This window comes from Pristiophorus japonicus, chromosome 2, assembly GCF_044704955.1.
Source record: "Pristiophorus japonicus isolate sPriJap1 chromosome 2, sPriJap1.hap1, whole genome shotgun sequence".
Classification (NCBI taxonomy): domain Eukaryota; kingdom Metazoa; phylum Chordata; class Chondrichthyes; family Pristiophoridae; genus Pristiophorus; species Pristiophorus japonicus.
Window position 1 is genome coordinate 10,425,376 of NC_091978.1, and position 15,520 is coordinate 10,440,895.

The 15,520-nt window shown below is 47.5% G+C and overlaps 1 protein-coding gene and 1 non-coding gene across 2 annotated transcripts in view; both read left to right on the plus strand.

Annotated features, from left to right (window-relative positions):
* The first annotated feature begins 783 nt into the window (after positions 1 to 783).
* The window catches only part of dok1b (docking protein 1b), a 109,442-nt gene continuing 94,705 nt past the window's right edge, over positions 784 to 15,520 (plus strand). The window contains exon 1 of the mRNA XM_070866770.1: positions 784 to 1,032. Coding sequence (XP_070722871.1) covers positions 787 to 1,032 — 246 coding nt within the window. The 5' untranslated portion in view covers positions 784 to 786. The remainder of the gene's footprint in view (positions 1,033 to 15,520) is intronic.
* On the plus strand, positions 14,818 to 14,924 carry LOC139252724 (U6 spliceosomal RNA). Its single transcript, XR_011591520.1, has one exon. It is a non-coding gene; the product is annotated as a U6 spliceosomal RNA (small nuclear RNA).

Consider the following 15,520-nt stretch of genomic DNA (forward strand, 5'->3'; position numbering starts at 1 on the left):
GTGACTATACAGTTAGTATACGTGGTCGACATACATGATAATGGCTTATCCTCCAATGGGACCAATCAGCAATAGGTCATGTGATAACGGAGAGCCAATCAGAGAAATGGCGGCATTTCAATTAGTACAAATAAACGCATCCTTAAAAAAAAGCAGAATATCTGGTCATTATCACACTGCTGTTTTTGGGAGCTTGCTGTGTCAAATTGGCTGCCACCTTTCCTACTTTCATTGACTGTAAGGCGCTTTGGGATGTCCTGAGGTCGTGAAAGGCGCTATATAAATGCAAGTTGTGTCATTTTCAGCATGCAGTACTCCCTCAGTACTGGCACTGTCAGCCTAGATTTTTGTGCTCAAATCTCTGGCCGAGGCACGACACGAGGCACAGCGATCCAATAGGTCCCACTCCCCCATGACTCTTTCCCCCATAATAACCCCCTCCAAATGTCTCCTTTATCCAGTTCCCTTTTTGAAAGTTCCTGTCGAAACTGTTTCCTTTCTGGCAGTGATCAAATCTGCAGAGTTGATAGTTGAAACCCTCCCTAACTTGTCTGATCTCCCTCTCCCCCCCGCCATAGAGTGTGTACAGCATTTTGGGGAGGGGGCTGTATCTCACAGTGGGCCAGATTAAAAGAGAATTGCATTAGTGTTAAGGGTTGTGGAAGGTTGGGGGAGGAGGGCAGACTGCTATTTTGAAAGAGCAGGGATCGCTAATCCCCGCCCATCAGATCAGTTTCAAACCTCTTACACCAGAGAGAGAGAGAGAGAGAGGAGGAAGCGGTGTTGATGCGAGCTCGGAGAGGAGGTTCTGACAAGACACTGAGCCCAGCAACAAGTGGTCCAACAAAACTGTGTGGATGCCTTGAGTGGCCCGGCGATGCGGAAGTAGCGAATTGCGCGGAAGTTTGCAGGAGAAACTTTGAGGAAAAAGTTTGTTTTGAGGAGGGGGAACAGAGAGAGAGAGAGAGCATGAATATGGACAGGGTCATCAAGGAGGGGCAGCTGCATGTCTTGCAACCTAAATTCGGCAAGGTAAGGCTCAAATAATTGCCTTTTGACTCTTTTTATTCTCCGACTCATTAAGACTCGAGACCAAGATGATTTATTGTTGTTTAAGTGCATCCGGAGAAGACAGGCTGCTAGAGAGCGCTGTTGCCTTTCCAAAAAAGTCCACTTTTTCTCTCATTTTGTGCGTTTGTTTAATTTGCTTCTACTTTTATTGTAGATTTTTTTAATGCATTATTGGCGGACTTACTTTTTTTTATATAAGTCTTCCTCTCGCACTGCTTGAATGGTTAAGAGTTTGAGTTGAAAGTTAACGATAGCAGGTGTTCCCAGACCGATTTGTAGAGAGCCATTATTTTTTTTGTGTCTGCAATTTCAACGTGAGTTTGTTTTTTTTAGTGCAAGAGTTGGAGAAAAGTTTGGCGGATTCTCTGAGGTTTGGTGCCCAGATCTGAGTGCATTAAATAAAGAGTTTTGCGGTGGAATGTGTCAGAAAGAAAACGTTTTATTTTTGTGTAGAAACAGTTTGAATATGCTGGGTTTGTGGTTTTTTTTTTTGCCCCAGTTTTCCTGCTCTGTTATCATCTCTCGGCTATCCCTTCACCCTGGGGTGCTAGCCTGGATTGTTTTGTGCTCCGGAGTGGGATTTGAACCCACAATCTTCTGACTCCGAGACGAGAGCGTTATCCACTGTCCAGTAGTCCAGGCATTGAATGTCAGACCTGGGGAGGGATGGCTATTTATACCCTGGATGTGGGCATCGCAAGTAAGGTTGGCATTTATTACCCCGTACCTCGTCGCCCTGAGAAGATGGTGGTGGGCTGCCACCTTTGAACCACTGAGGGGCTTGCTAGGCTACCTTAGAGGGGAGCTGACAGTCAACCACGTTGGTGAGGGACTGGAGTCACATATAGACCCAGACTGGGTAAGGACGACAGGTATCCTTCCCTCAAGGGCATTAGTGAACCAGTTGGATTTGTCTGACAATCTGATGACTTCACACTCACTTTTACTGACACCAGACTTTTAGGGTTTTTAACTGAATTCAAATTCTCCGTGGTGGGATTTGAACTCGCAATCCTCCGGATTATTAAAAGAAGACCGACTTGCATTTATATAGCGCCTTTCATGACCACCGGCTGTCTTAAAGCGCTTTACAGCCAATGAAGTACCTTTTTGAAGTATAATGTAGGAAACGCGGCAGCCAATTTGCACACAGCAAGCTCCCACAAACAGCATTGAGATAATGACCAGATAATCTGTTTCTTTGTGATGTTGATTGAGGGAGGAATATTGGCCCAGGACACTGGGGATAACTCCCCTGCTCCTCTTCGAAATAGTGCCATAGGATCTTTTGCTTCCACTTGAGAGTAAACGGGGCCTTGGTTTAACATCTCATCCAAAAGATGGCACCTCCGACAGTGCAGCACGCTCTCAGCACTGCACTGGGAGTGTCAGCCTGGATTTTTTTGTGCTCTGGAGTGGGATTTCAACCCACACCTTCTGACTCGGAGATGAGAGCGTTACCCACTGAGCCACAGCTACCCACTGTCTAGTTGTCCAGTTGTCTTAGTCCAGTAGCATCATCACTGCACACTCCATGTATGTGCATTTTTTGAGAGGTCACGAGATCGTGATCAGGATTGATTTCCTCTTCTCCCTCCTCTTCCCCGATTTTTAAATGTGATTTCTGGATGTGAGCGTCACTGGCAAGGCCGGCATTTATTGCCCATCATGAATAGTCATAAGATGGTAGTGCTGGATCATCTCCTCGAACCACTGCAGTCCATGTGGTGAAGTTGACCCTAACATCCCCCTCCCATCCTCTTACAATAACTTGCATTTCTATAGCACCTTTTTTAAAGAAGTAAAACATCCCAAGGCGCTTCACAGGAGCGTTATAAAACAAAATTTGACACTGAGCTACATGAGATATTAGGTCAATGTGGTGGGTTTTAAGGGGCGTCTTAAAGGAAGAAAGAGAGGCGGAGAGGTCTAGGGAAGGAATTCCAGAGCTTGGGTCCTCGGCAGCTGAAGGCACGGCCACCAATGCTGCAATGGTTAAAATCGGCGATGCTTGAGGCCAGAAATTGAGGAGTGCAGAGATCACGGAAGGATAAGAACATAAGAAATAAGAGCAGGAGTAGGCCATACGGCCCCTCGAGCCTGCTCCGCCATTTAATAAGATCATGGCTGATCTGATCATGGACTCAGCTCCACTTCCCCGCCCGCTCCCCATAACCCCTTATCCCCTTATCGTTAAGAAACTGTATCTCTGTCTTAAATTTATTCAATGTCCCAGCTTCCACAGCTCTCTGAGGCAGCGAATTCCACAGATTTACAACCCTCCTGAGAGAAGAAATTCCTCCTCATCTTAGTTTTAAATGGGTGGCCCCTTATTCTAAGATTATGGCCCCTAGTTCTAGTATTCTAAGATTATGCCCTCTAGTTCGAGATGCAAGGTTGCAGGAGGTTACAGAGATAGGGAGGGGTGAGGCCATGGAGCGATTTGAAAACAAGGATGAGAATTTTAAAATCGAGGGGTTGCTCTCCCAGACCCCCTCTGTTCAAGAGTTCAAAGGTCAATTGTAACATCTCAAACCCACCTCTGCTGATTCGGGAGCTCAGAGCTTGGGACAATTCTGATTTGTTTGGCTTAATTTCCCACTGCCTTCACCTAGGGGAAGGTGATGCACTTTTTTTTGTTACGTACTGCCTTTTCAATTCCTCAAGGGAAATAAATTAAGCCCTGTGGCGTGTACTATATCGCAGTGCTTGTTACACCTGACGTTGAAGCAATTGGTTACATTAATGCTGCAAGAAAGCATTACGTTTTACGTAGTGAATGTCCTGAGAGAGGTGAATAGTTATGGTGACGAGATGCTTTTAAGGTGAGAAAGATCTTTGGAATTTCTCCTCTTTGACCCTCCCTTCAATCCTCTCTCCTTTGTTGAGCAACAACTCGGATTAATGCGACAACCTGCAGATTTCCAACTGAACCAGTTAGTCCCCCTAAGGATGATCCTGCAGTTCCCAGAAAACTGGGCCCAAAGACAGAATAAAGAACTTGCATTTATATAGCACCTTTCACGGCCTCAGGACATCGCAAAACGCTTTACAGTCGATGAAGTCCTTTTGAAGTGTAGTCACAGTTGTAATGTAGGAAATGCGGCAGCCAATTTGCGCACAGCAAGCTCCCACAAATGGGAATGAGTTAATTAGAATCAGGCACACTGAGCTCTAGGGAAAAAATCTGCATCTGATCAGTGACCAATGCCTTGAATAACTAAAGAAAAGCTTTAAAAAATATAATGCTGCAGATGCAATGAAGAAATTCCAGCTGAGTATTGCTGAAAAGACTCCTGACCAAACGATTGCATCAAATTTTGGCATCTACTGGTGATGTTTATTGAAGGACACTGGGAAGAACTCCCCTGCTGTTCGAAACAGTGTCCATGGGATCTTGTACGTCCACCTGAAAGGGCAGACAGGTTTAACATCTCATCCGAAAGACAGCACCTCCGACACTGCAAAAAGACTGACTGACTTGCATTTATATAGCGCCTTTCTCGATGTCTCAAAGTGCTTTACAGCCAATGAAGTACTTTTGAAGTGTAGTAGCCAAACTCCCACAAACAGCAATGACCAAATAATCGGATTTTGTTATATTGATTGAGGGATAAATATTGGCCAGGACACCGGGGATAACTCCGGATTTAATCTATGACACGCTGACTGCTTTCGTTGGGAGATTGTTCCATGTACTCCAGTTAATGAGAGGAGGGAAGAAAATTCTTCCACTTGTTCTAGAAAATGTTGGAAGTGCCCAGCAGGTGGGTCAGTGTTTGATGGAGAATCACAGATTAAGGTGGCCTTGAGTGGACACACTTCTCTTTCAGATTGACCTTATGGTTTTTATTTGAAGTTCCCAGTTTTTCATCGTTCCACCATTGCCTTCATCCATCTGGGCCTTAAACTGTGGAATTCCTTCCATAAACCTCTCCACCTCTCTCTTCTCCTTTAAGACACTCTCTGTGTTTCTCTGACCAAGCTCTTGGTCACCTGCCCTAATGTCTCCTTATGTCAAAATTCTCCTCCTTGTTTTCAAATCCCTCCATGGCCACACTCCTCCCTATCTCTGTATGTCTTCCAGCTCCGAAACTCCCCGAGATGTCTGTGCTCCTCTAATTCTGCCCTCTTGAGCATTCCTGATTATAATCAGTGGCCGTGTCTTCTGTTGCCTGGGCCCCAAGCTCTGGAACTCCCTGCTTATACCTCTCTGCCTCGACCTCTCTTTCCTCCTTCAAGGCGCTCCTTAAAACCTACCTCTCTGACCAAGCTTTTGGTCACCTGCGCTAATTTCTACTTTTGTGGCTCGGTGTCAATTTTTTAAAAATCTCATAATGCTCCTGTGAAGCGCCTTGGGACATTTCACGATGTTAAAGACGCTATATAAATACAGATTGAACCTCCCTCATCCGGAACTCTCGGGACCTGGCATGGCAGATGAAGTATAATGTGGATAAATGTGAGGTTATCCACTTTGGTGGTAAAAACAGAGAGACAGACTATTATCTGAATGGTGACAGATTAGGAAAAGGGAAGGTGCAACGAGACCTGGGTGTCATGGTACATCAGTCATTGAAGGTTGGCATGCAGGTACAGCAGGCGGTTAAGAAAGCAAATGGCATGTTGGCCTTCATAGCGAGGGGATTTGAATACAGGGGCAGGGAGGTGTTGCTACAGTTGTACAGGGCCTTGGTGAGGCCACACCTGGAGTATTGTGTACAGTTTTGGTCTCCTAACTTGAGGAAGGACATTCTTGCTATTGAGGGAGTGCAGCGAAGGTTCACCAGACTGATTCCCGGGATGGCGGGACTGACCTATCAAGAAAGATTGGATCAATTGGGCTTGTATTCACTGGAGTTCAGAAGAATGAGAGGGGACCTCATAGAAACGTTTAAAATTCTGACGGGTTTAGACAGGTTAGATGCAGAAAGAATGTTCCCAATGTTGGGGAAGTCCAGAACCAGGGGTCACAGTCTGAGGATAAGGGGTAAGCCATTTAGGACCGAGATGAGGAGAAACTTCTTCACCCAGAGAGTGGTGAACCTGTGGAATTCTCTACCACAGAAAGTAGTTGAGGCCAATTCACTAAATATATTCAAAAGGGAGTTAGATGAAGTCCTTACTACTCGGGGGATCAAGGGTTATGGCGAGAAAGCAGGAAGGGGGTACTGAAGTTTCATGTTCAGCCATGAACTCATTGAATGGCGGTGCAGGCTCGAAGGGCTGAATGGCCTGCTCCTGCACCTATTTTCTATGTTTCTATGTTATGTTTCTGGATAAGAGATTTTTCCGGACGAGGGGTGGTCACGTGTAAATTGGTACAGGTACTGAGCAAGGGGATATTGGGGCTGGCTAGCTTCGGGCTGGGAGTGCGGCAGGGAGATCATGGGGGAGGCGGGTGGGGGGGGTGATGGATCGTGGGGTCAAGTCAGCAATCGCGGGAATCAGCAGCGAGGAAGGACTTCAACTTGTTCATGTCGGAGTTCTGCACATGCGCCACCCGGTGGCCGGGAATGGTTCTGGATAAGGGAGTTCTGGATAAGGGAGGTTCAACCTGTACAAGTTGATGATGTTGTTGATTGCTCCTACGTTAAAGGCGCTATATAAATGCAAATTGTTTCCAACATTTGCATTTGACCTCTTCCTGCCTCTAATCTCCCCAGAGTTTTGTGTAATTTGTACATGTGCCTTCCTTATCGGTTTTGAATGGCGTAACTTGCTTTCTCTGACCTTGCCATGCCCTTGTGCGTGGAGGCTTTACAGTCGCTGTTGTCCCGTGTGCTTTATCCTGGGAGAGTGCTTGACGCACAAACTGTCTTTCCTACTCCTGACTTCACCATGTGAAGACAAAGCTTCAATGCTTCAGTGTGAAGTCCACCAAACAAGAGGAGAGGGTTTTGCAAATCCATACTGCGTAGGTTAATCTAGGTTCTACATCAGCCATTCGTTATGGCTCAGAAAGCAGAAGATGTTAATCTATTGGATATGGTAATGTAGTGGTTGTAGGATCTTGCGGAGGCATCGTTGGTGGCACCTCTCCAGTGACCCGGGACATCCACCGTACATGTACGCCTCGGGTCGCTGGAGAAATACCACCAACGATGTCTCCGCAAGATCCTACAAATCTCCTGTGAGGACATGATCATCCTCATTTCAAGGGACTGCCTATGATGATGACTTGCTTCCACGCCAAAAAGGGATAGAAACATAGAAACATAGAAAATAGGTGCAGGAGTAGGCCATTCGGCCCTTCTAGCCTGCACCGCCATTCAATGAGTTCATGGCTGAACATGCAACTTCAGTACCCCATTCCTGCTTTCTCACCATACCCCTTGATCCCCTAGTAGTAAGGACTTCATCTAACTCCTTTTTGAATATATTTAGTGAATTGGCCTCAACAACTTTCTGTGGTAGAGAATTCCACAGGTTCACCACTCTCTGGGTGAAGAAATTCCTCCTCATCTCGGTCCTAAATGGCTTACCCCTTATCCTTAGACTGTGTCCCCTGGTTCTGGACTTCCCCAACATTGGGAACATTCTTCCTGCATCTAACCTGTCTAACCCCGTCAGAATTTTAAACGTTTCTATGAGGTCCCCTCTCATTCTTCTGAACTCCAGTGAATACAAGCCCAGTTGATCCAGTCTTTCTTGATAGGTCAGTCCCGCCATCCCGGGAATCAGTCTGGTGAACCTTCGCTGCACTCCCTCAATAGCAAGAATGTCCTTCCTCAGGTTAGGAGACCAAAACTGTACACAATACTCCAGGTGTGGCCTCACCAAGGCCCTGTACAACTGTAGCAACAGTGTTCACAGGTGTTTCAATGAAGGACCTAATATCCCAGATACCGAACTACATCCTGAAGGGTGGAAGATGCCTGCGGGTGGATTTTTTTAACGTGTGGTGGCCGTTGCACACCAGCCACCACACGGGCTTGACAGAGCTAGGTCTTGGTCCAGTGGCAAGGATTACCCCAGACTAACTGGAGACCAGCTCTGCTGCACGGACCGAGCGCGCACACATATCGCAGTGTGGGCTGGGCCCGTGCTGCCCCTGGGCCCTCGCCTCTTCTGGGCCCCAGATTCACGCCTCTCCTGGGCCCCGGTCACTTCTCTCCACAAACTCTTGCCGCTCCTTCGCCCCTCCTGCTGTGCCTGCCCGCACTGCAATCAGTGACCTGGCTTCACAGCCGTCGCCCTCCTGCAGCAGCACGCACTGCTCCCTGCAGAGGTATACTGCCACACACTGCTCCCTCTGATGGCCCCGGCCTGATGAAGGACTTGCAGGCCGGGACCGCGCAGATGTCCGGGCCGCTGTACAGACGGACGCACCAACATTAGCGTCCTTGACCAGGCCAACATCCCCAGCATTGAAGCACTGACCACACTTGATCAACTCCGCTGGGCAGGCCACATCGTTCGCATGCCAGACATGAGACTCCCAAAGCAAGCGCTCTACACGGAACTCCTTCACTGCAAATGAGCCAAAGGTGGGCAGAGGAAACGTTACAGGGACACCCCCAAAGCCGCCCCGATAAATCCCCACCGACACCTGGGAGTCCCTGGCCAAAGACCGCTCTAAGTGGAGGAAGTGCATCCGGGAGGGCGCTGAGCACCTCGAGTCTTGTCGCCGAGAGCATGCAGCAAACAAGCGCAGGCAGCGGAAGGAGTGTGCGGCAAACCAGACCCACCCACCCTTTCCTTCAACCACTGTCTGTCCCACCTGTGACAGGGACTGTGGCTCTCGTATTGGACTGTTCAGCCACCTAAGCATTCATTTTAAGAGTGGAAGCAAGTCTTCCTTGACTCCGAGGGGATGTCTATGATGATGATGTAGTGGCTATGTTATTGTACTAGTAATATCCAAGATAAAAACCGAAAATGCAGGTCAGGCAGGCATCATCTGTGGAGAGAGAAACCGATTTAACGTTTCAGGTAGATGATCTTTTATCAGAACTGGGAAAGGTTAGAGATGTAACCGGTTTTTAAGCTCGTGAGGAGGGAGGGGAAGAAAGAACAAAAGGGAGGGTCTGTTAGAAGGCAGGAGAGATTAAATTACAAAAGGTGTGATTGAACAAAGCAAAAAGAGATGATAATGGGACAAATAAAGAAACAAAAGATGGGTCTAGAGGAGAAAAGGAAAACAGACTTGTATTTATATAGCGCCTTTCACGACCACCGGACATCCCAAAGCGCTTTACAGCCAATGAAGTACTTTTGAAGTATTGTCACTGTTGTAATGTAAGAAGGTATAAACGGGAATAGCAGAATTATCAGCAGCACCATGTGGAAAAAAATAGGGGTCGAGGTTTATGGTCTGTAATTGTTGAACTCGATGTTGAGTCCGGAATGCTGTAAAGGGCCGAATTGAAAGGTGAGATGCTGCTCCTTGAGCTTGCGTTGAGCTTCACTGGAACAGTATAGGAGGCTGAGGTCATTGTGGGAGTGAAGCAGAGAATCTCGGAGACCTGGAATAATAATTGAAGATGTCACCGTGGAAGTCTGAGAATTTGAATTCAGTTTATTAAAAAAAAAATCTGGAACTAAAAGGCTGATGTCAGTTAAAATGTGACCATGACATTGTCGGAAAAACCCAACGAGTCCCTTTTTTTGAAGGAAGGAAACAGCCTATCCTTGCCCGATCTGATCTTGTGTGACCCCAGTCCCTCATCAATGTGGTTAACTCTTAACTGCCCTCCGAAGTGACCACTCTGTTTATCAAACAGCGACAGCAGAAAGACAACTGGTGATGGCCTTGCCAGTGGCGCCCACATCCTGAGGACGAATAAAATACATTTACAGCTGTTTTAACGCTTTTTGAGTTTGTTGTTTTAAAAAAAAAATGAGAAACCCGATTTGAAGGACGATGGGGGGAACAACAAGCTGGAAAAAGTAGATCAGGAAGGGGTGACACCATTCTTGGGTTTGAGAAGGGCGAAAAGGTTGAGCGAGGTAAGGCGTTCGACAATACTGAGGTCCCGGGGAAAGTGTGAACACGTTGTACTTATCGACTTCCACCTCCCGACAGCCATGGGTTGTTGAAGAACATGTAAAACAGGGAATTTGGAGCTTGGGAAGGACAGAAGAGGAAAGTTTGGAGGAGCACTGAATAGTAGCAGCATCAAACTGCAGTTATACTGCTGACTCCGCAATGAAAGACTTGTATTAATATCGCGCCTTTCACGGTCTCCGAATGTCCCAAAAGCACTTCGCAGCTAATGAAGTACTTTTACAAGTGTCACTGTTGAAACGTAGGAAACACAGCAGATAAGTTGCATACAGCAAGCTCCCACAAACCGCAATGAGATGAGAACCAGCTAATCTGGTTCAGTGAATGTTGATTGAAGGATCAATATTGGCACCGGGGAGAACTCCCCTGCTCTTCTTTGAAGTGATGCCGTGGGATCTTTTACATCTCACCCGAAAGACAGTACACACAGGAGTGTCAGCCTAGATTTTTGTGCTCAAGTCTCTGGCGAGGGACTTGAACCCTTGACCTTCTGACTCAGGTGAGAGAGATACTGAATCACACATTATAAAGAGTTCTATCGCTTCAGATTCTGTGTGCCGGCTTGGCACAGTGCTGCCTCTGGATCAAGAGATTCTGGGTGTGATTTACAGAGCAATGAGTGCATAGTCCGAGCCTGAAATCTCAGGGCAGTGTCGCTGTGTTTTTTTTGGATGAGACATTAAACCAAGGCCCTGTTTCCTTGTTTAGGTTAATGCAAAATATCCCACAGCTCTATTGGATGACGAGCAGGCGAGTTCTCCGAGTGTCCTGGCCAACATAAAGAACATCAGAATTAGGATCAGGAGTAGGCCATTCGGCCCCTCGAGCCTGCTCCACCATTCAATGAGATCATCTACCTCAACTCCACTTACTATCCCCATATCCCTTGATTCCCTTAATATCCAAAACTCTATCGATCTCTGTCTTGAATATACTCAAAGACTGAGTCTTCACAGCCCTCTGGGGTAGAGAATTCCAGAGATTCACCATCCTCTGAATGAAGAAATTCCTCCTCATCTCAGTCTTAAATGGCCGACCCCTTATCCTGAGACTGTGACTCCTGGTTCTAGACGCCCCAGCCAGGGGAAGCCACCTCCCTGCATCTTGTATTGTAACATTTTGTATGCCTCAATGAGATCACCTTCACTATTCTAAACTCTAGAGAATATAAGCCAGTCTACTCAATCTCTCCCCATAGGACAATCCCCCCCATCCCAGGAATCGGCCTGGTGAACCTTCGTTGCACTCCTTCATTCCTTGCTTGACCAACATCATCAGAACCAAGTTAACTCGCTATTCATCTCACTGTGGGACATTGCTGCCTATATTTTAAAAAGTACTGAAGGCATTTTGATGTGAGAAGGCGCTTTAAAAAAAAAAATTAAATAAAAGATATGGATCATGGGTGGGTAAATGATGTTGAGCTACAGACGAACTCGTCATCATAGGCGGTCCCTCGAACGAGAGTTCAGATGTGTCAATGAAGGACCCGATGTTTCAGCCCTGAACTCCAGTTGAGGGGGTGGAAGATGCCTGTGTGTGGATTTTTTTAACGTGGGGTGGCCGTTGCACACCAGCCACCACACGGGCTTGACAGAGCTAGGTCTTGGTCCAGTGGCAAGGATTACCCAGGACGACTGGAGACCAGCTCTGCTGCACGGACCTAGTGCACACACATATCGCAGTGTGGGCTGGGCCCGTGCTGCCCCTGGGCCCTCGGCTCTTCTGGGCCCCGTACCCCCATTCGCTGCACCTTCACCCACGTTGTTCCAGGGCCCGGATCTCCAGCTTTATTTATAGCCCCGACCTGCCGTGGTGTTCTCACACAGGTCGGGGCGGCCCACGATATTCCAGGGCCCAGAACATAGGATAGTCCGATATCGCTATCCACAGAAAACAGACACTTGATCATGTTGACATTTCCTAGTTTAATGCAATGGAAAAACATTGTGCACGGAATTTCACTGCCTATTAACCAGATTTCTCCTTGCATGTAAATAAGCCTGTGCATGGAACAGTGGTACTGAGGGTAACATTTATTTTATTTACTTGCAGTAAGGAGGCATTTTATTTCCCAGGCATCAATGAAAACCCAATTACTTCACATCCGAGCTCAACTCTTGCAATTTTCTTTCAAAATCCTGAGGGATCATATGTACCCCTCCCTCTCGCAGCAGCATTACCTCCAACTCAATATCATGGGTAATCTTCTAGTATACTAATAAGTCGGCAAATAAATTTAACGCCATGAACTCACCTGAATTGTGCATGTGGATATACAGCGACAGCCAGGAAATGGCCCTCTGGACAGACTAACGATGATCAAATGGAAAGGTGGAACAGACTCGAGGGGCTGACAGGGCCATTCTTAATAGAGGTTTTCAAGATGATGAGAGGTTGTTTGATAGAGTGGCTAGAGAAAGACTGTTCCCTCTGGTGAGTGGGTCAATGATGCATGTAAAGTCATTGGCAATAGATCGAGAGGGAAGTTCAGAAGAAGTGTCAGGATCTGAATTGCTCTGCCTCAAAAGGTGGTGGTAGGTGATTTGATAAATAATTTTAAAAGGGTGTTGGACAGGTACTGGAGGATGAGGAATTTATGGGGTTACGGATAAAGAAAAAAGTAGGGGTGGTGGGATTAAGCACAACTGTTCTTTCAGAGAGCCAGCACAGGCACGGCGAGCCGAATGTCCTCCTGTGCTGCAAGTTTATGTAAGAAATAGGAGCAGGAGTCGGCCATACAGCCCCTTGAGCCTGCTCTGCCATTCAATATCAAGGCTGATCTGATCATGAACTCAGCTCCACTTCCCCATAACCCGAGACTCCCTTTATTGTTCAAAAATCTGTCCATCTCCACCTTAAATATATTGGCCGAGAAATCCCGGTTGGCTGATTCCCGCGGGCGATCGACTGAAATAAGGAAAAAAGATACGCACTTACCTGTTCCTGCTGCGCCCACGCGAGTTCCCGGTCCTGAGGCCTCCACTGACTGCGCGTCGCAGTGTGTGCACGTCGGGACATGCGCAGGGCTGGAGCTGCAGTCACATGGCTCTGGGCAGCCAATCAGGTGTACTATATACACATTCAGAATAATGGGAATTCTAAGTTGGAGTTTCCATTATTATGATTGAGAACCCCTATCCCTCCCCCAAACACCCAAAACACTAATATAAAAATAGAAAAAATACACCACATATTTAACATTAATTTAAATTAAAGTTATTTATGTCTTTTAAAAAATCAAGTTATTAAAAAATATAATTTTTTTAAAATTATGGTTTAAAATAAACTTACCATAGTGGGGAAGGTTCATAACAATAAAATGTGTTTAAAAATTTTTATTTTATTATTTTTTTCAACTCTTACATCTGTTTTAAAAAAAAAGTAAGCTATGTATCTGCTTTTATCAGCCGCAAGAGTTTTGAGGACATTTGCTGGGCGAGATAAATCCCGCAATCTTGCCCGTGCGAATGTCCTCGCTCCCGAGATGCGGAGGATCTGTCGAGCTCCAGCTTGACCGATCGGAAAACCGGCTTTTGCAATGCCTTCCCGGGCCCGTACACACTCCGTATGGAGACCGGGATTTCTGGGACATTAAGTTTCTATGATTCCTGTTCTTGTGTCTCGGGCTCGAGGGGCTGAATGGCTATCCTGTTCCCAAGTAAGTTTATTATTTATTGCTGGAGCTTTTTAACAGAAAGAAATAAGAAAGACTTGCATTTATGTAGTGCCTTTCATGCCCACCAGACATCTCCAAGCCAGTGGAGTACTTTTGGAGTGTAGTCATTGTTGTAATGTAGGAAAGAAGTAAGACATTGCCTATTCTGGACATGTATTTCAGTCAGGAGCTGTCGGGGCAGGAGGTGGGGGTGGGGGAGGGGGGGGGGTGGTTGGGGTGGGGGGGGTGGGGGAGGGGGGGGGTGGTTGGGGTGGGGGTGGGGGGGGTGGTTGGGGGGGGGTTGGGGGGTGGGTGGGGGGGGGTTGGGAGGGTGGGGGGGGGTTGGGGGGGTGGGGGGGGGTTGGGAGGGTTGGGGGGGGGGGGTTGGGAGGGTTGGGGGGGGTGGGGGGGGTGGTGGTTGGGGGGGGGTGTGGGGGGGGGGTTTGGGGGGGGTGGTTGGGTGGGGGTTGGGGGGGTGGTGTGGGGGGGGTGGGGTGGGGTGGTGTGGGGGTGGGGGGTGGGGGGGGTGTGTGTGGCAATGCCTCACAATTGGATGCAAGTTTTTTTTTGTTTCCATTTCCTCGATTAAATTCGCTGGAATTGCACGTTTGGAAGCTGTGTGGTTCTCTCGAGGGGGAAAATGGTTAATGCCCCTGTTTTTATTTTTTAATAAATGGAGTCTGCGATTTGCATCAATACAAGAAATGACTGCAGTTGCAAGATTCAATTTGAAAGATATGCACGAGCTTTGCAAGTGTGGTTGTATCAAAAGCAGTGTTCCATAGATCAGCGCGATGATCGAGGTTAACTTTGCATGCACTGCACATTAGTAAATTTGCTTGCACTGATGACCGGAGAAAGATGTGTCTTATGATTTAAAAAAAAACTCGTTCTCTGGATGTCTGTGTCACCGGCCGACACGTATTGCCCATCCCCAGTTGCCTTATACCACGGAATGGTTTGCTCAGACACCTCAGAGGGCAGTTAAGAGTCAGCCACCGTGCTGTGGGTCTGGAGTCTCGTATTAGCCCAGACCGGGTTCATACAGCAGGCGTCTGTCCCTATTAGTGAACCAATTGGGCTCGTTTCGGCAGCACATATATCAAATTTGGAATGACACACAGATTATTAGCATGGCCCCTGGGCAAGGATGACATGCAAATTCGTGAAGCGTTCCATATATATATATATATATATATTTTTTAAACATTCACTCCCTCCACCACTGGCGCACATGGCCCGGAAATCGTTGCAGTCCCGGCCTGCAAGACCATCAGCAGGCCGGGGCCATTACAGCGAAGCCAGGACGCTGATTGCAGTGCGGGCAGGTACAGCAGGAGGGGCGAAGGAGCGGCAAGAGTCTGTAGAGGGAAGTGACCGCGATCCAGGAGAGGCGTGAGTTCGGAGCTCGAGACGAGGGCCCAGGGGCAGCACGGGCCCAGCCCACACTGCGATATGTGTGCGCACTAGGTCCGTGCAGCAGAGCTGGTCTCCAGTGGTCTTGGGTAATCCTTGCCACTGGTCCAAGACCGAGCTCTGACAAACCTGTGTGCAACGGCCACCACACGTTTAAAAAAAAATCCACGCACAGGCATCTTCCACTCTTCAACATGTAGTTCGGGATCTGGAATATTAGGTCCTTCATTGAAATACCTGTGAACTCATCCCTTTTTGGCATAGAAGCAAGTCATCCTCGCTTCGAGGGACCCTAAGATGATGATGACTGTGGCTGCAGTGTGTACCATCTACAAGATGCACTGCAGCAACTCGCCAAGGCTTCT